The sequence below is a fragment of the Falco biarmicus genome, chromosome 1 (assembly GCF_023638135.1).
Source record: "Falco biarmicus isolate bFalBia1 chromosome 1, bFalBia1.pri, whole genome shotgun sequence".
Taxonomy (NCBI): domain Eukaryota; kingdom Metazoa; phylum Chordata; class Aves; order Falconiformes; family Falconidae; genus Falco; species Falco biarmicus.
The window spans coordinates 1,042,885-1,068,596 of NC_079288.1; the positions used below are offsets into that span (position 1 = coordinate 1,042,885).

The window sequence follows — 25,712 nt, forward strand, 5'->3', positions numbered from 1 at the left end:
CAGTGTGGTACAATATAGAAATAGGAAGTGAGTGGTTATAGGGGAGTTTTGGAAGTGCCATCACCAGGTGGAAGAGCATATACGGAGAGAAATAGATGTGGAGCAATCCAGAGTATAGGGCTGTAGGTAAAATTTGGGTTGCATGTGAGATTACTGAAAGAAATAAGGTTTGGAAGGTGAAAAGAGGAGGAGCAGTAAATGAGCTGGAGGCGAGGATATCTAGAAAGTGATTACAAACAGCATGTTCTTTAAACTGAAGCAGTATGTAATTAGGATGTTCATGAGATCTGCCAAAGAACCTTGACAGCCTTGCTACCAAGCAAAGCCAAGGACTGGAGTGGAACTTTTATTCTTTTAAGCTGGACTGTTATGGAAAATAAAGCTGTAGTTATGGGGCACGGGAGTTAAGGATCATGGATGGGTTAGAAGAAAGTTCACTGCTATATTTAAGGTGGACTGTAGTTGGATGTCTTATTTTGATGTGTGTGGAGGTTTCAGGGGAAGGGGAAGAGCTCTGGAGCCCCTTGTCACAATTTGAATATTTGTTGTCCATCAATTTGTTGCAGTGGCACAATGCTCGTGTCAGCTCCTTGAAAGGAGCCAGCTTACCAGGTGGGTGCTGGGCCCTGGTCTTCAGCAGATTCGGAGATGAGCCAGTGAAAGTGCAGAGGTGCAAAGTGTTCTGAGCCGTTCCGAGATGCTACAAAACCGTTCTAGTGGAGACTTGCTTTTGTACAGAGACCTTTACTTCAAGTTGAAGGTCAACTCTTCTGTGGAATTTGGGATTTGTTTACATCCTCTGATAAGTAACTTAATGGAGTGTGAGAGGTTTGTGCCTCTGTCAGATTTAACCACAGCAAGGTCTGTAATTTGTCATCTGAGCATTGCCTGTTTCCCCCACTCCCCCTCCTGTCGTTTCAGGCCAGTAGCTCCAGGGCCTCTGTACTCCAGGCCCCTCCCAGTAACTGACACCAGCAAAGCCAGAGAGCTTTAGATGTTACATCCCAAATAATTTTTTCCCCCTTACTCCGACTTGCCTAAATAAAACAAAGTCAATTACAGTATAGATTTTTCTAATTCAAGTGCTACATTGTTATCTCCCTTTTTCTTCTCTCCGCTTCCTCCTTTTTTGCTAAGGCAGTTATCTTCACTATTTTGATTGTCTGATGGAATTAGTTGTGTTTCATTAACTTGAATGGACATCCCTGGAGCGAAGGAGAACTATGAGCTATGAGAGGGGGCATGAAAATCCCAGATAGGGGAAGAACTGGAGAAATCTAGGGGGCAAGATTAAATAAACTTTTTGAAAGCTTTTGGGAAGGGCTGGGAAAGCTTGAAAGCAAATACCTATATTTGAAAATGCCTGTGTGTAGCACCCCTAGTCACTGAGGATGGTGTGTTAATGATGGTGTGGATGCTGTCACACAGCAATTTTGCTTCTGTTCCTTATGCAGTTTTCTTTTTGTTGTTCCATGACTTACATTAGTGTCACTTATTAAGAGACAGGCAGTAACATATTTGAACTCATTAGTCTGGCAGACCTAGGCATGTTTTAGGTCTTTCCAGCCCATTAAATTTATGTGGTTGTACCCATTTTTTCACTCAGATCAAAGAGGTGACGTAGTCAAGGAGGAGCGACTGCAGCAGTCTTGTATTGAAGTGGGCCTAAGGGAACCGAGAAACTTGGTACTAATCCCAGATCAGCATGCCTGTGACATTAATAGAAATGTTAGTTGAACTGTGGCTATGTATTATATTTTCTCCCCAGTTGCTGGTGCCAGGTTGAGACTTCCAGCAGCATGTGTCCGATTGTGCTAAACTGTACAGATTTTTAAATAAAAGGGTTTTCCTATTTTGTTCTAATCCAGTATCATATCTTGTGTGATGCCTCTTGCAGCTTGCATTCATCAGTGAGTGATGGTCTCTGAGGAGACATCTCATACAATACGGATAGATTATATTTTTTGTGGCAAGCCTTCAAGGAAACAGTGATGCTTTTCCGATCAAACAAGGCTGCTCCTTTCTCTCATCTAGTCTGCTTTCCAACAGTTTTCTCTTAATTTCAAAGGAAGTACAGCCAAGATACTTGAAACAGATAATTTAAAGCCTCTATCTTTTTGTGCATGTTTTCTGTTGTTGTTGCTGTTGTTTCCCTCATTAGATATCTCTGGGCTTTGATACAGTTTCTGAGGTTTCATTCCTTGCATTGCTTCTTTCTGCCTAATTAATTGGTAAGTTGCCTGCTGCACATCAAAGGCTGAGCATTTCCTAAAGAGTAACTAGTTAAGCATGAAAACTAATTGAACACATGACCTAATTATTGGTCTCTCTGTGACTCATACTTTTCCTTTATTTCTGTAGGGTTTTTCTTCTAAAATAACAGCAAATACTAATTGCTCCTGCAAAAGAAATACTGTAGAATTTCTTTTGTAGATGCAGAAAGGGGAAATGTAATGTAGAAAGGGGAAAATTAAAATGGTAAAACTTCCACTTGGTCCCCTTACTCTGCAGATGTAGGAATATATAAAGAAAAAAATGAAGAAGTAAAAAAAACCCAAAACAACAATACACAAACCACAGAACATTGTGACCTTATTTAACGAAACCAGGTTTTCCTAAGAGGACTATGTTTTTTATTTCCCAACAGCCTTCTGAATTTGGCAGCTATTTCAGGCTCTGCAAAATTTTGCTGCATCAATCCTTTGCTGTCTTGTAAAGATCGACTGTCTTCAGCATAAACCAGCATTTTTTTCCAGAAACAAGCAAACAAACAAAAAAAAAAAGTGACAGAAGAGGGGTTAACAGGTATAATTTCCAAAACCAGTTATTCACATTCTCATACTTTGTGAAAATGTATTGTGGTACCATTCTGAGTTTGACTGTTAGCCTTGTGCTGTTTTTGCAAAATATCTCTCTGGAAGAACTGGTTGTTTAGCCAGAAAAGCACAGATTTTAAGTATAGTAAATGATGAAAGCCACTTTTCTTTGGTCTTGTGAATACAGAGAAAATTAGGGCAAATGAAGCAGTATGTGACTTGCAGTTTTCCTTTTGGTAGTTCTCCAAGAGGTGGTCAGCAACCCAGCCACCCCACTCACCCACAGCGTAGCTTGGCAGGGCAGAGCACAAGACCAGGGTCTCTGTTTAAACCATCAAGAAAGATGCATTACATTGAAGCTGCTCTATTTTGTGCTGAAAAATCTGAACTGGGCCACCTATTTTCTTCCACTGTTGGGGCCCTAAGCATCGGGAGGGAGTCATGATGAATGACTGTGGGGATTTTAGCATCTAAAACCACTGCATAGGTTCCCTGGAGTTTTGTAGCCTGAATTGTAGCAGTGTATCTGTAGGCGCTGCTGCTGTGACTGCCTTCACATGGGAGTAGCTGTACCACCTGTACATAAAAAAAATCTCCTATAGCAATGATAACTAAAGCACCTGGGAATTATCTGTACAAGTGGGAAGCTCTCTACTGCAATTCTGGGGCTCAGCCTAGGTAGAATGCATGTGTTATTTCTTCTGATAGTGAGAAAAAAAATCTGATAATTCTTTAATACACTACTAAAATAAAGTGGAAACTGTGAAATTGCAGCAGTAATGTACGTAATTTCTCTGAGATTCTTAGGGAAAAATGAGGCACAAAAAAGGAGAAATAGTTACAGGCATGAACTGATATGAAGAAGCACAATCAGAGGCTGTTAAAGACAGGGAAGCAGCATTTTAAGCTGTTTTGTGAGCTGAACTGTTCATGCATTGCAGATCAGCAGTGATCTGGCATTCTGGAACTAAGTCAACAAACTTGCAAAATCAGTTTAGTGGGAAAATCCTCTGGGTCTTGCCATCTTGCCGAAATCAGCCTTGAACACTGCAGGCAGGAGTGACCTTGAATGAAGGAGATGGGGCAAAGGGGAAGCTATTGCCAAAGTCTGGAGAGATAAGTTTGAACCGTAATGAAAAGGACATTTAACTTGTAAGTAAACAAAATTTCTTCCCGTTTTATTAAAGTGATGCAGTAATGTGTTAGTGCATCTCTCCGAAAAGTGTCAGTCTTCAAAATCACTGAACTGCTGCTGGGTAATTGGGAAGCTGACCTGCATCGCTGCAGGGCTGAGGCTCCAGAACACCCCACTGCTATTTCTGACATTTTAAAGAGCTCCCCTTGAAAATGCGAAGGTGAACCTGGTAAAATCTCCCAGTGCACATTCCCTAAGGCCTGCTTGGGAAGGAAGCTGCCAAGGGCATAAGGCTACCAAGAACCAGATTCTTGCTTTACCAATTGCCTTCCCCTCCCTGACACACTTTCTCAGTTGCAGAAGCAATGGGCCCCCCTTGATAAGGTGGAACGTCCTGAGAATGCCTCTGAAGTGCTTTTTCTTTGCATTATCACCCAGCATCTGAACGCCTATTAGTTTTGAAATTCTCTATTTGGTTGCAATCGTTCAATGACCATGCTTTCTCATGCTTTGCTTTCCATAGTCTTCAGACAATAAGGTCCATTCACATTTCATACTTCCTCTCTGTTTTGTTTTTTATTTAGTCATCAAAATGAGGCCAGAATTGGCAGACAAGCAAGATTTATGTATTCTAGGGTATTTTCATATGGCCATTGTACTCTTAATGTCAGTTTGTCCTAAGATGTGAAGAAAGACCTGATATTGGAAAGGCTTCTTCAAAGAGGTAAGCAGCTCTGCCTTCTCAAATCTGATTAACGTTTTTCTGTAATTACCACCCAGCCTCTGTGTGACCTATTTAGAAATACCTTGTCTTTGTGTTCACGGAGGGTAGTGGATCAGTGACCGTTAGAGACAGGGAGGGGCCTTCTGCAGACCCATTTGCTTGGACCCTGGTGTTCTCTATCTAGTAAATACCACCAGGTATCCCCTGGGCAAAGGTTCAGTCTTTGCAGACTTGGACATGCAAATGATACTGTATCAGGCAACTGAAGCTTCTTTTTGAATAGACATCAGAGTTTTGTGCAAAACTTAATAGCATTAACAAAGAAAACTATTTACATTTTTGTTTAGATCTCTGCTCATCTCTAAGGCAGAATGAGAAAAGCCTGAAATACTTCAGTTTTAACTCTTTCCACATGGATCTTAATAAAGCATAACCTTCTGGTTTTCTTTCTCCTGACTCATTAAGCTGTTAATCTGAATATCACTTCATGAAACAGTGACTGCACTCAGAGGAAAACTTGAAATTACTAAATAATTATTTAGTATTGATAAGGTTAGCTTCTGGTCCTAGGCATAGTAGTTCCTCCTGTTGAGTATGATGCACTTTGACCAGAACAGAAAGACAACCAGTTTGAGGATTCATTTACACACAGGATTGTGATCTGGCAACCTGAACTGAGTTTCCAGTAATATCTAGGTTTATATTTAAGAGACAAGAAGGTGCAGAGTCTGGAACTTTAAAGAGCTCTTAAAATAGAGGTTATAAAGAAGGAATAGTACTAAAATGACACTGTTGCTTAGGAGTTACGTTATTTGACTAAGTAGGTTTTAAAGATGTGTCCTGGTGTGGACTTAAAATCCTGTTACAGCGTTTTGTGGTGTGACCCATCAAAGCCATCAGACTGTCATCAGACTGAGGATAGAGAGCCAGCATGTGAGAAGCAGATTTAAGTCCTTTTAAAATTCCTTTGTCTAAAACCAAACAGTTATTTACGTAGCCATCTCAGAACTTTTATTTTATTTGAACAGATAGGGAGGGATTCTTATCATACAGAGTAGGCTGGTGGGTGGAATTTCTTTAAATCTTGCAGTGAACTTCTAGTATGTAGTAGCTTGCAATTGCTGAAAACCACACCTGTCTCCTGAATCTGTTGTAGCAGATATTCAAGGTTAGTAATCTTGATTTTTGTCTTCCCTGTCGACATCAGTTCTCATGAACAGACTGCTCAAAGGTATTTTTTTGGAAGTATTATTCAATACTGAATCCACACAATGAGGATTAGGTACTTCAGAATTCATTTCACATTGGACTTAAAAGCAAGGTCAAAGACTCTGCAGAGGAAAGGTAAAGTCACTACACTGCTGACTACAGTGAAGCAAATAAATGTTCCACCCTTATAGCTTAGCTCTAGTAATGCATTTTGTCCTAGACATCCAGCAAATTAAGCTGTTTAAGTCTTGGGCTGTTTGTGAATATATTGGCATCTAGGAGACTGAGATGGATTTTTAAAATGCAACCAAGTATCTACAGAGCACTTGCTTAAGACTTGCAAGAGTCTTCCTTGTGGCTCAGTTTAGCATTTAAACTTAAGTATCTGTAAGTTATAGTACGCCTCCACTGTATTTAATACTTTTCAGGTTGCAATAACTAGTAAATTTATTGGAAACATTTTTTCATGGCCTGCATTAACCAGGTTAAGCTGTTGGTGTGTAACTTGTGTAACCAGCATACTCCCTTGTACTTAAATAGGCAGGTTTTTATTATCTTTGATTAATCCTCATGAATTTACATGAGGGTAATTTCATGTGCCCACAACCTAAAATTAAAACACCTAAAAGGTGTTGTGATTTTTTTTTTTTAAAAAAAAAATAAATAGCCTGGAGTCTGTGGATATGGTTCAGAATAATTTGTATTTGCATGCATGTGTCTAACCCAAGAGTTATTGTGGTCATATCAGCTTGGGCTTACAGGCAATTGAATTTACAATTGATTGGTAGTAGGTATAAATTGAAATCACTTCTTACATTGCTGAATTGATCTCTGAAGTTATCTCATAACATGCTCTTGCAGCTGTTTACTTCTCTGCTACCCATGTTTTGCAGCCTGACCTAGTGCAGCAAAATCCTGCTCTGACACTCACATTTGCAAGCGTAAGGAAATGAACAGCAAAGTTGCATCAGTGCAAATGTTGAGAAATTCAGAAAATGCTCTCTGAGACTGCAGGCGTCCTGCCAGGTTCTGTGCTAAACAGTTTACCAGGTACTTGAGGACAAACTTGTCATACCACTAGCCTTTCCAGGCTCGACAGCAAACTGGGAGTGACTACAAGGTCATGTTCTGCCTGTAAAGGTTTTCTGTCTTACTCAGATTTTGCTGCTGTTTTCTTTGTTTGGGGTGAATGTGGAAAACAGCTGCACAAGTTCGAGTCCATTGCTTTTGGATAAAATGTCAGATACACTTTGTAGAAAAGGAACCAGATTTATTACAAGATGTACTTTTTATTGAATGTAGTAAGGGTTATTTTAAACAAACAGTTGTAATGGGGTAGTGCAGAACATATTGCTACATGAATTCCAAAGATTGAATGTATTTTTGACTGATTTCCTGAGGAAGCCAGGCTTTTAAAATAAAACCATGCACTGCGTGGTTGCATCTTGCACCCACTGTATGTTCCAGCAACATTAACACACCACATGCCATTTTTAAAACTCTTGAGAATTGGGAATTTAAATTTGTCCTAAACATTTTGTGAAAATAGCTGGATGGAGGTAGGGGACAGACTGTGTGTTGTTACTCTCCTGGTCAGGTAAGGAACAGGCTGCAGCCTGAGCAGCATAGCTCTTACCGGACTATAACAGCTACATGTTGGGGAGGGGAGGAGAGAAACCTCCATTAACACCCAACCCTTCAGAAAGAGATTGCATCCAGTAAAGTGACAGAAAATCCAAAACTGAGCAGAAGTTGGGAAAACTTTGGCTTGGTTCTGCTGCTTGTGAAAGAATTCTCTTCCATGTAAATTGTTCATTTGTTGTGAAATTGTGCAAAAATAGAAGTGTTCTTGTACAGTTCTAAGTTTGTCTATCCTTTGTGTTTCCAAAGCCAGCGTAAATTCAGGATCTTAAATCTTGCTTTGATGTAAGAAAAAAGATGTGGTTTAGTAAGTATTAAAATTAAATCACAGTAAATCACAGGACAGAGGTATTAGTAATGGTTTTGAATAAACCAAAGAACAACATACTGTTGTTTTGAATGAAATATGTAGTTTTTCACTAAAACCACTTCAACATCAGAAGGCTTGGAAGGAGGCCAACTTAATGTCATATATAGAAAAGGAAGAAAAGCGTGGGTGTAACAACATTGGGGAAAGTCCATAGTAATTAAGTTAATTGAAAAGACATTAGTGGGTATAAAGCATCTAGTAGTGAAAATTATGAGGAACTTGAACTGTTAGTGTGTTTTGGAAGGAATGGCTTAGAGAAATTGCTTGAGATGTAGACCCTCAGAGGTCTTTGTGGATGCTTGGTCTCCGAGGAGAGGTTTGTACCTTAGATTAGTTCTAGCACCGTCCCTGCCAAGACTGTAGCAACTGAGCAAAGGTAAGTAATGAAGCAGTGATTAAAAGATCTCTGTGTGGGTGACTGGACTGGACCAACTGGGCTGTACTGGAGAACAGGAGCAGTGGAGCTGTGTTGGTTCTGATCCAGGCCCCTGGCTGGTTCCCTGGCCAACTGCAGATGTGTGAAAACATGGCACACGGAGAACCTGAGGGTGTATCTTACGCTCTTGACGGCTTTCTGAGCTGGAGGTGGAGGCTTGGTACTTACTGTCCTGTTCTTCCAGGAGTTTGTGAATGCTGAAAAGTTCAAAATGATTTAAAGAAGTGATCGAACGGTGCTGTCCTGTGGCAAGGACACCATTGTCTCTACGACATTTAGTTAAACTGTGTGCCACTGTTCTTTTGCTCTAAATGTGTCAGTGGGAATTTTAATTTTAGTTTACCTAGTTCTAGTGTTGGAAGAGATAATAGCTAGCCATGAGGCAATGAATAAAATGTAATTGGTTCTCATTTTACAGCCCACTGTTATATACAGCTTCTGTATCATTTCTCCTGGCAGATGAGTCCTTGGCCATTTAATTGTTCCTCATCTAAAAGCCATTGCACACATAAAAAAACCCACCAGACCATCTTCAAGATACGGGTGTTTGCTGGGTCTCTGCAGTGGATTAGTGGTTTGGGGGCTGCTTTCTTGCTTTCCTAATGATTTTTAACTCTGTGCTTGCTTTTATGACTGCTGGTGGGCTGTCATTTATGCAGAGCAGCTCCTTACGCTCCCGAGATCTTGCTTCTGAGTGCTAGTATGTAGTTCAAGGCTAATTGTTCTCTGTGTAAAATTGGAATGGTGTTTCTTCTTGCACAACTTTTAAATCTCTTTATTGGTTATCCTTTTCCATACTGCTGCTGAGACACTCCCTAGCACAGGGCCCCCCTGCAGCCATTCTGAATAACCCTCTGTCATCAACAGACCGTTGTATTTCTGCTCACTCCCTTTTCAGTAGTATTTATTGATGTGTTGGGTGATAGGGCTACAAAACCGGTCCCCTTGTAACTTCATAGCGGCTTTCTTCCATGGACAAAATTAATGATTCTTCCCACACCTGCCTGTTTATAAGCAAGTCTTTATATACGGACTTACCTCCAGACCTCATGTTAAGATCTTGCTGAATGTCTTCTGGGAATCAAAATGAGTTTATATCAAAAAGGTAACTTTGACATCTCCATGCTCTTTGATTTCTTTAAAAAACTCTAGAAGTTAAGTGTTTGATTAAAAAAAAGAGTATGACGCCTCATTATAGATGCTAAATGGACTATTCTCCAAGGTGTTTATTTGTGTTTCTGTTTGTTTATTATTCTTCCTACCAATGTGCTCAGCACAAATGTCAGACTACTCTGGATTTCCTCGGATTCATTTAAAAAAATTGTCGTGCTTACCGCTTTCACATTTCCTAATAACCAGGCAGTTTTAAACTGAGGTTACCCTCCACAGTGAAAGTACAGTAATTTAATACTTCAGTCAATTTAGTTTACACTTTTTGTTCCATAACTCCTGGGGATGCAGTAGGGATGTGGAAGGTCTGGTGATCTCATTGCTTGTAACTGACTGTGGTGGATGATGGCCGTGGCGGCTCTGTAGCTGCGAGCTGTCTCTTCCAGCAAGTTAAACCTGCAGCATATGCTTTCCAGAGCTGTTGGAACCACTACTCATGCTGTGCATTAGGTTCCTCCACATGGTTCTGCTAGTCCCTGTGTATCTTGTAATTATTTTTTTTAATTCTCTGGAGCCCACCTTACAGATATAATTATTGGTAGCTGGAGTATAGATCTGAATGTTGTTTCATCGGAAGTGTTTTATGGCAGTCAGTCTTAAGTACTGCTTATGTTTTGTGATAGAATAACTTTCATTTGAAAACCTTCCTAAGGAGAAGAAAACTCTCGGGCTCGGAGAAACACCACTCACCCCTCAACCAAAAAAACTCCAGGGCACAGTGATGCCTTGCAGTCACAGCTAGTGTACAGTTTTTACTCTGTGTTTCTCAAACTTTGATTGCAGCAAACCAGAGCAAATCTTCAGCAGAGGCTTGGCTGTGCTTAAACATTTTTTATTTTAATCAATTTTTTCCAACTAGGTAGAGGAAATTAGAAGGGTCTTTAGGAAATGGTGAATCCAGTGTTTGCTAGATGTACAGTGTACTATTTCCTCATACAATTTAACTTAATTTTATAAATACAAAAATACTTTGTGGTCTGTATTCATCACACTTTTTTTAACTTGGTGCAAGATAATAGTGATGGATCATGGAGCCCTTGCACACACCTATACAGTTCTGTCATATTACTTGTGGTTTATCAGTTCTTCAGATAACTACCCAGATTCCGTGCGTATATGAGCTTGTCTGCATGTTCCGACTCATTTTGGAGCTTTAGGTTTTTTTCTTCTTTCTGCTCAACATCAAAAAGTTCCCTAACAAAAGACTGGAGGTGATTGCAAAGAATTTCTGAATATGCAGAGAAAAAATCTGATGTGACCTTTAGAGAAATGGAAACAAGGGTGAATTTTAGCATCCCGTCAAGAACAATAAAATTGAAGTTCCAGTCCTTATAAGGATGAAAAAGATGGCACAAGTCACTGCGCTTCCTTTATTCTGCACTAGAACATGATTTAAGCCTTTTGAGAAGCTTACTGAATTTTTTTGATGCTGTTTTTTATTTTCCTGCATGTCATTACAAGATGTTTTCATAGAATGCTTTAAAAATAAATAAATAAAATTATGGTAATACTATTCTTTTCTAATTTATCTAAGCTATTCCTATTGTATTTTCATTTGCTAATGTGCAAGTATAAATGCTGCTGTTCCCCTGCTGCTTCTTTATTAAGTGAAGATTTGTGTTTGAGGAATGCTTTAAAACAAAATGAAAGCTTATCTGTGGGGTGTATGCTTAAAATGGCCTGTCTTAATTTTTCTCTATTATGTGCAACAGCTATTTTAGTCTTCTCTTTTTCCATACTTTTGGTCTTAATAATTAAAAAAAAATATATACTTGAAATCACTTAAGCCCAGATTTTCCAGAACTTTGTAGCCTCAATGAGTAGAGGTCCGAAAGAGAATTTGTTACTGTGTGAAACCAAATTAAATGCACATTTGATTCTTGGAGCTTGTTTTCCCAGGCTGTGTGGGAGATGATTGGGAACCACAGCAGGTCGTGATACTGGGGATCCAGTGCTGGCTGTAACCAGACTGGCCAGGTCCTGCTCCTCAGCTGCTGTCGTAAGGAGGGTGTGATTTAGGTGTACCTAGAACTTACTATCTCTGTCAGTGCCACTGTGGGTAATTTTTCTTTACACTAATCTGCTATATATTTATGCCATCCTTATGAAGAATTTTTTTTGTTTGAAGTCTTTTAATAAGCCCTCAGCAAGGCTGATGGTAACACAGTGTTCCCACCCCATCGCTGTAAAAATCCAGTGTCCTTACAAAGTCTGGCTCATGTTGCCTTTTTCTGAGGGTTTTGTTGAGCCTGTGTGCTATTCTCTACTACTAATGGGATAGTTACCGCTCTGCGATACTGCTGGCATAGTAAGTAAAGCCTGGAGCCACGCTCAGAGTTCAGAATTGCTTTTTCCTGTGCCATAATTCAGAGTCAGACTTTAACATGCTGGTTACTCAATTAAAAAGGACTTATTTCAGTTTTTCCTAACATAGCTATTTTATTCCACATTGTGAAAGTCACAGGATAAGAAAGCACAAGGGTTTTCATTGTGTAGTTTAACTGGCATATATCTCATTCAGTGCTGAGCATCCTGAAAAACACTGTAAACATGCATTGTTGCTCCGTAATTGATCATTATTATCTAATAAAAATATAGAAAAGAAAACAAACAAATGAAGATGTTTTGATTCTGTCAGGAGTTAAATTGTAACAATGATGATACGTTAAGGTAGTCCTCCTGGTGAATAGCTCTAAAATAGTAAAAAAGAAATGTTCCTCATCTCTCCACTTTGTGATGGAGACACAGCTTAGCAGAGTTCTTAGGCAAGGCTGAAAATCAAGCCAGAAGCACATGTGTGTAGGTGGGGTAGAGGTTTAAATTTCTCCCGTAATCTCCAGTGTTTTCTCCATAATTCATTTTCCTACACACACACATTCCTGGACCTTTTAATTTTCTGAATGGTTATATTACTCAAAATTTCTATTTAAATATGTTAAGCTAAATAAAGTAACTGTAACATCAGTCTTTGAATGGATTATGTTTTGCTTGGGCAGACTAGTGCTGTCATTTTGGCAGTGCTGTTTTTCATTGTTTTGTGTGCTTCCAGTGCATTAAACAGTTCAAAAAAAGTAAATCTTCTGTGATGCTGCTTTGCTGTGTAGCATAATGTGGTCATCCAGTTCTATGGCTGTGAAACTGTTTGACATATATATGTCTATTTTTTATGTCTAAGCCAGAGTTTGTTCCAGACATTCAGAGGAACATGTTGCATCAAACTGGCAGTTGCCCAGTAAAAGGTGGGATCTGAATTAATTCAGTTTTATGTTTTTCACTTAAAGGATGACTAATTCCAGGATTTTTAGTGTTCATCATTAACAGGTCTTCAGACACCTGAGAAACATCTCCGGATGCAATTGTTTGTTTTTTTAAATTATTCTTTCCATATAAGATACTGATCTGAATTCTCTTACTGTGAAAATGGTAGTTAATGTGCTGTAACACCTAAGCTTTTGCACTGCCCTGTGTTGCAGAGTGGCTGTCGTGCATGTTGGTGTTGCTGGTAGAGGTTGTGGCCATCAGGTTTAACCATGGGATGGTTCGCACAGTTGCAGTCCTGGGGACTTGCTGAGATTCTCCTGTAGTGAAGAGGTGGCAGTGAGGAACTCGGAAATGCAGAGACGGGGGTGGTGTAATCAATCCCTGGAGCACCCTACCCTGAATTGGGTAAATTATTTTGTCTGTTGTAGAAATAATCTGTTTCTGAGGTTAGTGTGCTGCTGTGTTAGAATGGAGCTGAAGGAAGCAGCGTGGATTTGCTTCTTTCCAGGGCCAGCTTCACACGGAACCTCTGCCATGCCTTTGAGAAAGTTTTAACCTTCAGCAGTCAGTTTGATGTAACTGACTACAGAAGTTCTGTAACAATTTTCCTTTCATTTTAAAACCTGCTATTAGGTCTCTTCTCTCCCCCCTCCCCCTCCCCCCCCCCCCCCCGCCCCCCGGTTGTTCTGCTCCCTCCATTCTCACAAACCATGCCAGCTAAACTGGCTCGTGGAGCAACAATAATGATTTTGAGCAGTGACCTTGATCCCTTGAGCGGTAGCAAAGTGGTTTGTGCGCTGGACTGGAGGCTCCGGTGTGCCCACAGCCAAGAGGGGTGGTGTGAAACCTGTACATCTTCGGCCCTTGAAACTGCTGGTTTCGTTACTCTTGTTTTTTTGTAACTTGTTTCTTTGTAAGGCTTTTTATATATCTGTTTTTCAAATTTGGGCATTGTTCCAAAAAACATTCTCTTGGAATAATTAGATTGCTTTGATTCCTTTTAATTAAATCATGTTAAGAAGGCTGTGTGCATGGCAAAGTCTTGGGTTTAATGTGTTTTCTGCATTTGGAAACTGGGGTTCAAATCTGATCCGAGTCACGGTGCAGCAGCTGCACGCATCCTGTGATGTCCCATTTCTGCAGAGGTTCACCTTGAACAGTAGAGTTGCTTTGAAGAATAGAGCAGAAAACATTATAAATCATTCTGAGGAAGAATTGGGCTATGTTGGGAAAAAATGTTTATACTGAAAAGGGAAATGCAGCACTTGCCAAGGCTTTGGGGTATCTGCCATGGAAAGGCTTTAACGCAGGTTAGATGATCAGTTGTCAGGAAGGGTGTGGAGGCAGTTGATTCTGCATCAGAATAACGGATAGGGTTAGATTTACTTCATGAAATACAGCCCAGCCTTGCTTTCTGAGATTATATGGGGCTAAACAATGAGATGACAGGGCACACAATAGGAAACCTTTCAGTTCATTGTATTGTATGTATCCTGCGTATCAACTGACAGTTCTATTGTGAACTTTCAAAACTTAAATGCTACAACTATATTGATTTGATTTTGTTTATTTTATCTGTGGCAGTAACTCTGAAACGGTGGGTTTTTTGCTTTGTGTATGCTGTTTTGCATGTGGAATTCTTTGCCACCCCAACAGCTGTTGTAACAACAAAACAAAACAAATATTCAGCAAAATAAAACTTAATTGTAGATTGTAGGTGGGATCATGCATGTGGCTGCTTCTTATGTAAAAGACAGTTCCAGTATAAAATACTGAACTTTGGAGTAATTTCTTCTGTTGATGAATTTGGAACATACCTGCAGGTGCTAAGTGGAGCGGCAGTGCCAGTGAGTCTCTCAAGAAGAGCAGACCTGCTCCTGTTTGGGGGAATCTTTTACCTGACAGTGTGTCAGATGGTAAGGGTGGTTTTGATCCCTTCAAAGAGAGGTGGGAGTGAGGGGAGGGCAGATATGAACAGAAACAGACCTGTGATTTCATGGAGAGCTTCCTCAGTCCTTACACAGTGAATTTCAAGCCGTTCCACGCTGTTTGCCAGCATAATTTTATCCCCTAGCCACTTCTCTCATGACGTTTCTTGCTGGTGCCCTGTGGCTCCACTCCAGTCAGTCTTGTAGAGCTTAATCTGCAAAATGCTGCCTGAGGGCCTTAAATCCTGCTTAACCAAGTTATGTCTGACCATTTCTTAACTTTTAAGTGTGAGCCCCTGACCTTGTGCAGATGATGCCTTTTCTCCACTCAGATGAGCACAATTTTTCCCTCTTTACCTTCCTTGCAGCCGTACGCACTAGTTAATGTCTCTTTGTAGCAGCTGGGGAAATCACTGGCATAGTGATGTCCTTCAGCCTGGACTCACCAAAAGCATCACCCCTCAGCATATGAAGTTACTAGGGAAAGCAATTTGGGGATATGTGCCAATATGAGTTGTAAGTAGTGAAGTATGAATTTATTTTTATGGAAGCTGTGCCCATCAGGCTTAGTAAGGTATTTTAGTGAGTGACTTTAGGCTTTTGTTATGCAGAATGAAAAGAGGGCAGTATTATCACTTGTAAATAGCAAAGGTTATGAATGCCAACAGATACATTTTTCATATAGTCCATATCTGCTGTGCTGGGTGTTGCTGTTTTGGCATAGAATCGCACACATGCTGTGGTCTGTCATGTGGAGACTTTCTGGAACCAAGACTGAGGTCTCAGGCTGCAGGGATATAAAAGATCAAGAGTTGAATTTTATAACTTTAATGGGAAAATAGGTTTATCCTTGGATTTTTTAAGAGGAGAAGAATTCATCTCCCTGATGAAAATGCTGTAGGGCTCTAGCATGCATATGTCACCTTGCTGGGCTGAGCGCCAGCGAGGATGGAAACCTGGCCCGGCTTCCAAAGCTCTTTTTCTCCCCATTGCCCATTAATGGTTAAGCAACATCAGCAACTTAAATCACTTATTCTCAAATTGTCACCTTTAGCACTCCACATTTCTTCCTTTTTATAGGACCTAATCCTGAGGTGAGTTTCCTGAACTCAGCATCTGGCAGGGTTGAGCACACCAGCGTTTGGAAGGCGGGTAATGAGTCAGGTTCTGGTGTCTTGAATGACAGCAAAAGCACTTTGTCACAGAATTGCTGAGCCTCTGCAGCCCCTGCTCTTTTGAGCATCGCTTGGTGATAGCCTGGGAAATGGGCCTGTAACTTTGACTTTTCCCCGTTGAGTTATGTTTTGGCCCCATTCGAAGTAAAAGAAAAAACCTGTCATTAGGTGATGTTTCCAAAGCACAGCCAGTAATTTAAACGCAAAATCCACAGAACTGTGGGAAATACTTTATGTAGCCAATACATACTGACATTTCCCAGTGGGATAGAAGTTGATGAACACAGTGAATTGGTTTTCCCCCTCCAGACAGACTTGTCTTGGAGAGGTTACTGCTATCACCTGCTAATCAGTAATCATGTGGGTGTTTTATTTATCCTTTGAAAGAAAGAAATCCCTCCTGAAACAAATGGGACAATGTCTGTGCTTTATTGCTGCTGCTTTTTGTGTTGGAGCCCTGGTGTCGCCAGCACAGCCCCTCTGGTGAGGCTGGGTTAGGAGCTGACTAATTCAGCTGTAACTCGGCTTTATTTGCCCACTGACTGTTTTCCTCTGGTGTTTGTTCTCCCAGCCCTGCTTGTTACACCGGTAGTGCCAGCCCTGCACTGCTGGCTCCCTTGGACCTTGCTCACTCATCCTGGTGACAATGACACTGAGCCGGTATAGATCCTCGTAACAGTTTCAAAACCATATAGCCAGAATGTTGCACTTGTCTTGAGGAAGAAGATGATACGGTTTTGATAGATTGCATCTTTAGAGAATCCCCATTTTCTCTATTAAAGTTGATCGCTTTGATTTTATTGTGATAGGAAATTTGGAAATAATTTGGAAAGTAATTCTGAGGGAGCATGTCAATAGGCAATCAGCATAACTGCTTTAGAGTAAAACTGTCTCACTTTACATTTCAGCGTTAAGCATGGTTAATGCTAATGTCTACAGCAAAAACATCTGACTAATACATTTGGTATTCAGCCCCAAACTGTTTTCTTTTCCTGTTCTGGGTGCCAGAACTCTTGTCGACTGAAACTCCTCCTGTTTCCTGCAAGTTTGTCAATACACTGTTTTGTCAATCCAGAAGTTTCTGGCACACTGAAAATTGAAATGTCTTAAAATTAACATAATAACTGTATTTTTAAACAAGTATACAGGAAAAAAGGTTGGATGAACCAATGAGTGTATTTCATAAAATGTGTGGCAATATTACATAAACAAGCAAAACTTTTAATTTTGCCTGTGTGAGCAGAATAATGACGATGGTCTGGGTCAGGCTGCCACAAAGTTACTGCTTTTGACAGGAGCTCTTCAGTGAGACACTGAGGTGATCAGAAAATCAAATTCACACCAAAAAGCCAGCTGACATCACCATCAGCACTTTCATGCTTGTCCATCATGCTCTGGTCAGGCTTTTTTGACAGTTCTAATGCTACAATTGCAACATCAGCTGGGAGCAACAGATACAGCTGGGCATCATCTGCAGAGGAATCGAAGTCTAGATTGTCTTGTCTGATAATTGCATCAGGAAACACAGACTTCTTGCCAAACACCATAAAATATCAGTCATCAACACATAATAGAAGGCAGGGAAGGCCAGCATGGTCTTCAGATGCAGTAACAATCCGAAACTGGTCAATAGCTCATGAAACCAAAGGGAAAACAAAACATAAAGCCTTGTTTGTGTCCGTGTGATTTCAACAGAAGCTTCTGAGGTTAAGCCCAGCAGACCTTTTGAGGGTTTCGGTTAGGAGCTCTGTTACCTTTTGTGCTAACTGCTGCTTGAAAGGATCTGTCTGGAAATGGAAGGGAAGGAATACAGCGTGCTGCCAGGGAAGACAAATGAACAATGATGGAAGAAAATAAAGGAGGGTGACGAAAGGAAACTATTCATCAAAAGGGTGGTGATGCTAAAGTGCAAAGAGCTCATATGAGAACTAAACCTGTGTTTAAAAAATGCTTCTTCATACTGTAAAAGGAAAGATAAAATTGTTGAATTGGTGAATCCTCCTGGACTTCAGCTCATCTGGGTGTCAGCCGTGATGAGCGTGATGGGACACTGTAGAGCTGGTCATCAGTAGTGTGCTTTCTGCTGCTGGGTAGGAGTGGCAGCCCATGGCTTAGCAAGGTTTTTATGCTGTTTCTCTATGTCCTTCTTGAAGACCTTCTGTTTCTGTAATTCTGTTCTGGAAGGAGGCCTTATTGGTTTTTAACAGTTATTAAAGATAACACTCTGTCCCACAGAACATCACATAAACCAGTAAGCTCCTCCTCTTCCCCCACCACTAACTCCCCATACCCCAGTCAGATGCACAACATGTCTTGTAACAACTGTATTTACTTTCCTGGAGTTTTTTGCATACCAATGAAGAAAGTCTTTTTAGGGGGAGCGAGGGGGGAAAGAAGAAAAAAAGACACCACCTGGTCTAGTCTGTTACTCAGATGCCTGTTTCTTATATGCGCATGAATGATGTGTAATAAACACATGCCTGAAAGTCCTGAGCTTACAGGTAGGACTAAGACTGTTGGCATATTTACAGGCTCCCTTCTGTCCTTTTTATTCTTCTCAGCCTTGTGTTTCTTAGTGTGCAAATGATATGTTTACAGTTTGGATCTTTAGGTCTACATGCTTTAGTTTTAGAGTATGAGTTCACCTCCATTAATTGCGAGTTGTATTTAATATTTATGCTGAAAGGACGTGAGAATTGTTCAGATGAGTGTGTTCTCCTCTGAAAAAAAGGAGCTGAAAAAATTACCAACCACTCTGGTTATAGTATCTTGTAAAGATGCCAGCAGGCAGAATGTAATTACGGTGCACATTTTTGCAAATCAGCACCTTCATAACAACACTGAAAGGAGAGAGAAAAAGGTGTGGGGGGTTCTGTGTTAAGATCAATATAGCCTCTTATCTTTACTTAATGCGCAAGTTCCCAAAAAGGATGAGTGTGTCAGATCGTTGGTTCTTTCTTAATATTTTTTTCTCCTTTTCACTTGCTTTGCTTCATTGTTGTAATCATGTAAATGATGCCATTCCTTGTATCTGTCTTGCCTATTGGCTTGAGATGCTGAGTGTTAATTGAGCAGCATGATATCTGTTTTTCAAGCTTCATAGATAAGCAAACCATTTTTATATAGAAGTGCTTCATCCTCTTTTACTATGTCATTTTAAGACTTTCTTATCTTTGCCTGTCATAGAAGAAAACCTAAAAAGCCCAAACTTCTGAGACCTCAATCTAGTTTGTAAACAGGCTTTCAACAGCAGATATTTGTAGAGGCATGCAGTTGTCCTGCTCTTAAACTTGGTTCTTTATTTCAATATATTGACTTCAATTTTTTTAAGCCCTTGTGATTCTGGATTCTCAGTCTCTCTCTGCAGTTCTGGAGAAGAGAGGAAGAAACAGGCTTTTGTCTTTCAAAGGACAGTTGAAAGACTTTTTGTTATTATTTGGCCTTCAAGAAAATGCACGTTTGAGTATGACAAACTAGCTACTACATAGGCATCATGAACTTAGTGGAGTAAAAATGTTTTCAAAGTATTGAGGGTTTAACGGTTTGTTTTCTTTTTTTCTCCAACACAGAAATGTGCTCTGATTTATATGCTTGTAGAGTTGTATAGCTAGGAATGATAATGTAGTACCTACAGCCAAAGCTGTGATGATATTGAATATAAAATTTTTCTAAAGCAAGGGCTGGTTGCCAAGGGCTCTCAATCAACTTTCCTTCTTTTTACCCAGCTGCGTGAATATCAAATTCCTGGGACTTTTGTGCACTTTTATCTTGATAGTGGTGTTACTTAAAAGTGTAAGCTGGTTGAGGTGAAGTTATGAAATATAGTTATATTCATAACTCTTCTTTAGGCTGGGGGGTGCAGTAGTGTCTGGGTAACCTGGTGCCTGATCTTAACTGCTAATAGTTAGTAAGTTAACTTAAAGTATGTTAGTGTTATGCTAGTTTGCTTTGATTTTTCCCCGTTTTTGTCTATCACTGGATGTTGAATGAAATTGTCATGTACTCGCTTTTTGCACATGTATTAATTTTTCTGTAATTCTGTAGGTTTCTGTAGTCATCTAGTATCTGGAAGTCTACTTTTAGTGTTACTTTTAGTATTTACTTTTAAAACAGCTGTACATTTAGTGCGGTCTTCTCTCTGACCCTTACATGTGAAGAGCAGACAAAACTGTTGACCCATAGTTACATTTCTGTTCTGGTCTGATGGAACCAGTAGTGATGATGAGTTGCTGGGATGGAGAGATCTACAAGTTCAAAGTAAACTCGTTACTGAAAATGAGTACGCCTGTGGTGAATGTAGTATAGCTGCAAGAAATTGGCGGTGCTTCTTTTTGAAGAGAAGCTCTTTGCTGTAAAATTTTTCACTGTATCTGCTGTGGGTCCATCTGGAAAAGGCAAGGCTCCATCTAGGTTTAGCATGCTTGCTGGTGTGTTGGGCAGGTTTCTTTTATATCTGTCTTATTAGTAAAAGGGGAGCTAACTAGTTGGGGCTGAGGAAGAGAATGAGGCTGCTGCTATTCTCACTCCATGAAGGGACAGCTGTCTGAACTTCTTCCCTAGCCTTCGGTCTGGTACTCTTGTTCCTTTTAAGACTTGAGGCAAGAGCTGTGTCCCTTTTCCTGATGGGAGGGGAGAGGCATTTCAGAATGAGATTTGAGGTTTACAGAACATGTGATTTATACAATTTTCTGTTGTTAAGAAGGAATTTTGTTCAGTGGGAGATGTACAGGCTATGAATTTGAGGATCAAGAGAATTGTGCGGGGTAATTTTTGAGGCTGGCTAATGTTGAAAACATATTTGACCTTCCTAAGGCTTTTAGAATGTCAATAATCCCCGAGTGAAACCTAATGGAGTTCAGAGATGCAATAAACTCACTCAAACCTGAGTTGTTACTGTATGTGTATGTGCAGTCCCACACACCAGACAGATTTTGTTTATTTAGCTCTACAGTAAATATTTTGTGTTTTCTTTTTCTGAAGTAACCCGTTTATATACATGCTTCTGACTTAACTAGGTGCCTGCATCTTAAGTAGATTTGTTTCTATGCTTAAAATGATTGTCTTACCTTTTATCTAGGCAAGGTACAAGCAGAGTCTTGATCCTACGGTGGATGAAGTTAAGAAACTCTGCACATCTTTGCGTCGAAATGCCAAGGAAGAGCGGGTACTTTTCCACTACAACGGACATGGTGTCCCCAGGCCAACAGTAAATGGGGAGATCTGGGTCTTCAATAAGGTAACGTCTTTGCGAAGCACTGCTGAACAGCTGAATCTTTTTCACTGCTGTGTAAATTATTGACGTGTTCTGTTAGAGCACAACTGTATTTTCAGGGTTTAAAATGGGTTCACAGGTATTTGTTTGGTTCCCTGCTGACAGCTGCTTGCTTGCTTCATGTTCTTGAAGTTCTCTGAGACCAAAGAGGTTGTCCCTCACCTCCCAGCAGGGCAGGAGGGTCTTCTCTCAGATGCACTAAAGCTCATTTGCAAAACACTGAAAAGCTAGCTACTTCCACTTGCTTTGTTTACTTTTCAGAGGTAGCATGCCAGCTCTGTCGGGAGGCTCCCCAGCGGGCTTGCCTGTGCTGCTGTATGTCACTGACTGATTATTAAGTTCTTACCATGAAGTTTATGCTTCAACTGTCTACTGACTCTGAACAGTCACTGATCAAACTACCTAGAGATACTGTATGAGGACAATAAACCATATGGCTAGTTCTGCTTCCACAGCAGAGTACTGAAGAGCCTCTGAGTATAATATAATAGGTATATTTTATTTTTTAAAAAGATTTTTGTTACTCCTGCTTAGCTATGGTTTGTACAGCTATGTAGATCACATGCAGTGCCCTTCGAGTGATTCCAAGTGTGACCTAAATGTACTTCGCTTTCCCTTTAGTTAAGCTATTTAGTGTCTTTTAAGGGTAACTGATTTAGAATGGAGTCTTAGGAAATTGAGAGATACTGCTGAATAGTACATTCAGCTGACATAAGACTTGCATTCATTATTATGGATACACTCCTATTTTGGGGGGGGGGCTTATTGAGCTTCTTTTCTCATACTTCACATGTATTATTTTTATAATTGAATGATTGTTCACTGGTAGTTTGAAAGAGCAGAGTGGAAGGGAAAGGGAGAAAGTGCAAGAGGGCATCACTTTATTCTGGTACGTATTGGAGACTTGATTAGTATTCAGACTAATAAACAATTGGTCTGAATACTAATTAATTTTGATGCTGAATTTGGTGTTTAAAAATAAGTAGGAGTGACCTTCTTCTTACTTAACAGCCAATGGGTAATAATTAAGCCAGAAAGAATGCTGGGCAGAATGTGTTACACATGGAAGAAGAGGAAATTACTGCTCAATGAAGAAGTTGTGCGTTGTGCCAGATGCGTTATTAGGAGCTTACTGGGTATTTGCCAGTTTGCCTGCAGTATCAGCTGGGGTAACGTGGTGTGGGTGCTACTGGTCATTAGGAGCTGAGGTGTCTCTGACTTACCTTACAGATAGTGGGGAAAAAAAATTGTCCCAGAAGTTGAATTCTTCAACTTCAAAAAAAGGGGAAAGTTGAAACTTAGTAATTTTTGCACCATGTTACCAAATACTGGCTTTTTTAAGAAAGAAACAATCAGGAGTGGAAGTTTTCTTTCAAGCAAAGGATTAAGTTTAAGGAAATACTGGAGGGGGAAAAAAGATCAGCAGTGTTTAGAAATCAGTCCAAAGGAATTCAGTCTCACATCTAAGCAGAAGGCCTGATGAGACTCCGTATTATAGCCCTCTTGAATTGAAATAGTAGAGGTACTGAAATTTGACTGTGCTGACATTTTAAAATTAGATTTAAGATGCCCATGCATGCATTTGAATTCTTGGTTATAAGAGCATGAAGGCAGAGCTGAAAGGGACCTTGAGATCGTCCCAGTGAAAGGCCAAAAAGAATGAAACAGGCCTTGCTTGTGGATACAGGCTGACCTGTGTTTGGCAAAGCAAATGAATTTTTTTTGGATTTATGGTGACTTCCCGTGGGGTGAGGTTGAGTATCTTTCTCCTGTTCCCCAGGGCATGTGGTTCTGGTGAGGCTCATCAGGCTCGAGCGAGGGTTTGGTGTGGGACTGCAGGGGAGCAGGGGGCAGCGGGGGCAGACAGGGGGTGTTGACATCTGTTTCACTTCAAGGAGAGGAGACAACAATGGCATTTTAAGAGTCTATCAAATACTTCAATATGCTTTTGTTCTCGGTGTGTAGGTGCTCATTCTTCCTTTCCCTTTTTTTTTCTCCCATAAAATTGGGGTGCAGCCATTACGGGGCTGATGACGGAGGTGGTGGCAGAGAGGACTTCTCCCACTGCGTTTGAGCAGCCGGCGCTTCCCTGCGCTCCTGCAGCCCAGCCTGCACGCAGCACGGGCTGCCAGAGCTTTCTGGGGTGCGCAGGCTGGCAGACCCAGTGCCTCTTCCTCTCTGCCGGCTTCCTGGGAGGGGAGGAGAAGTGAAGCAGCTTTGCAGTGCTGTTGGTAGCGACTATTGGAGAGCCTGGAAGGACTTGGTACCTGTTCAGATTTTTCTTTTTCACCCATGCCCCCTGTAACAACCAGCCATCTTTGGAAATCTGCTTCTGCTGTCACAACACTTAGGTTGGTTTGTTACTTGTGTTTTGTGAGAGGTGGTGGCTTTCAGCTCTTTGTGAAGCGTGTGGTGCCAAGAGTGTCACAGTGTTGTCAGAATATCCCAAGCAATTCTTTGTTTGGGGTTGGAGGAGGTATGCTGCGGCTGGGCGAAAAGGACGTGGCTGTTCATGAGCATCTCTCCTGTAGCACCACAGATTATTTAAATCTCCCAGCGTGTGCCAGCAAGCTATCGGAGACAGCAAACAGAGGCAGTGGTGTAGGAGCACATTGTAATGATGCTGGAGAAAGTTCATAGTGTTAGATCTTCACTAATATCTTCCCCTTAATTTCTCAGGAGTTGGTATTTTAAAATTAATTTAGACCTCTGCCCTTGCACAGTTGGTGCTCTGTCTGAACTGATGTTTTTAAAATGGTAATTATAAGGAGAATGCTTCTCTCATATGCTTTATTATCTGCTCCTCTGAAAAACTGTCTGCTTATGTAGCTGATTGAATTAATTGACAAAGGGCCTGGCAGATGGACTGATGTATTCTTGAAGGCATCCCAGGAACACCTAGCTGGGTACCCCTGCTCTGGTTCCGTGATGGCAGGGTTGGTGCTGCCCAAGCATTGTCCCCCTGCCCTGCTGGGGGGAGACCCCTGAATTTGCAGCTGACCTCTGCATTGTAAGAAGACTTCCTTGCGTGGCAGTAGCGTATGCAGGTGAGATGAAGGATGGTATATTTTGATGTGTAGATTAAAAAGATAAAACCTTCAGGAAGTAGCACATGGCATGATGCACTTCAGCTGCACATCTCGGCCACTTTGTTCAGTTAACAGGGTTCAAATGCTGCCGGAGGAGCGTGTGAAAGGGGAAGTAGTGTGGTGCGATTTGGATAAGGCGCTTGGAAAGCTAGTAGCTAAACCAGCTTGGTATTTAAAAACCAAGCCTGCCTTGTCTCTCTCCTACAGACAGGTTTTCCTCGAGTTTAACTTTTATAGATTTTGGCAAGTTGTGCTTGCTGTAGTATAAATACCTCTGGTTACCTTCACCTTTCAGTGTTCACCTATGAAGCAGGCCTTTCCTTCTGATATTTAATCCAGCTTGACAGTTGAAGAGGACAGTAGTAAATAAATAAGCGGATACTCATCTGCATTAATTTTACTGGAATTTAAACCTGACCTTCTATATACACTTTGTAAAAAAGGAGACTGTAGCAAGGACTGTCTCTGGCTGCGTTGCCTTGCAGCACAGCGTGAGGTGCCTGCTCCTCTTCCCCATGCCCTTCCTCCAGCTCCGTAACTCCGTGGGGTCAGAGACAGCATTAAGGGAGGCAGAAAGTATTTTTAGTTGTAATTTTTTTTCCCCTAGCTTTTAATCATAGCTGCCCAGTGAATGCAGTGCTGCTCCAAGGCAGCATGTCAGGGAATTTATAGTGGTTTAGTTTGTTAATTTTTGCTTTGCAGCTCAACAAAACGTTCCTGAGCACTTTCTGTTAGAGAGATAATAAGATTTGTAGAAAGAACTGTGGATGGATTCCTGTAGGTTCATTGCCACAAGGTTCATTTTCCGAGATTTCTGATGGATTCCGTGAAGTTCAGAAATCCCAGGACAGAAGCTGAACACAGCAACCTTCTGAGGAAGCTTTTTAGCTTTACAGAAATCTCTCTAGAGAATACTCTTCAAGCAGTGTTTCATCTTTGATAGGAAACGGAAGGAGAAATTGCACCATGCTTTGGAAAGAACGATTATTTTGAAAATGCCATTTTCCTGGGTCTGTTATGTCTTTATTGTTGTACAGAAAGATGTGAAATGTGTGCATTTCGGAAGCAAATTCTGCTGCTGATGTGAGAATACGGAACACAAAATGTGCATTATCATTCTGTTCGTATCAAGTCCTTTTATCACTCATCCTGTCCGCAGCTCTGTTGGAACATTCTCCATTTGACCAAATAAGGGCCAGAAGCTGGAGTTCTTCGTGCTGTTGTAGGTGGCCGTGGCTGCTTGCTTTAACTGGCTGCTCTTGTTGACGGGCCTTACAAGCCAGTACTGACTTACGGAATTGTACGTTATTTTACTGTAGGCTTCCTGCTCTGCCTTGCTGTGCAGCATTGGTGTACAAAGGAAGGGTTGAGACAGACCGTGTGAACAGGTTAATTTGGCATTATCTGGTGTTTTGCGAGAATTTGAAGATGCAACAACATGCTTTTTGTATATTTATTGTGAGCGCTGCTGTATTAATAAGCAGCA

At 40.8% G+C, this 25,712-nt stretch overlaps 1 protein-coding gene across 4 annotated transcripts in view; it reads left to right on the forward strand.

The window, feature by feature from the left end:
• Positions 1-25,712, forward strand: part of RPTOR (regulatory associated protein of MTOR complex 1) — a 159,109-nt gene that overhangs the window by 23,537 nt on the left and 109,860 nt on the right. For 2 of the 4 annotated variants that reach the window (XM_056335082.1, XM_056335089.1), the window contains exon 4: positions 20,943-21,101. In XM_056335082.1, the coding sequence (XP_056191057.1) occupies positions 20,943-21,101 (159 nt within the window). Of the gene's footprint in view, positions 1-3,715; positions 3,969-4,535; positions 4,676-20,942; positions 21,102-25,712 lie in introns of those variants that run through there. The other 2 variants (XM_056335095.1, XM_056335102.1) reach the window with 2 other exon arrangements.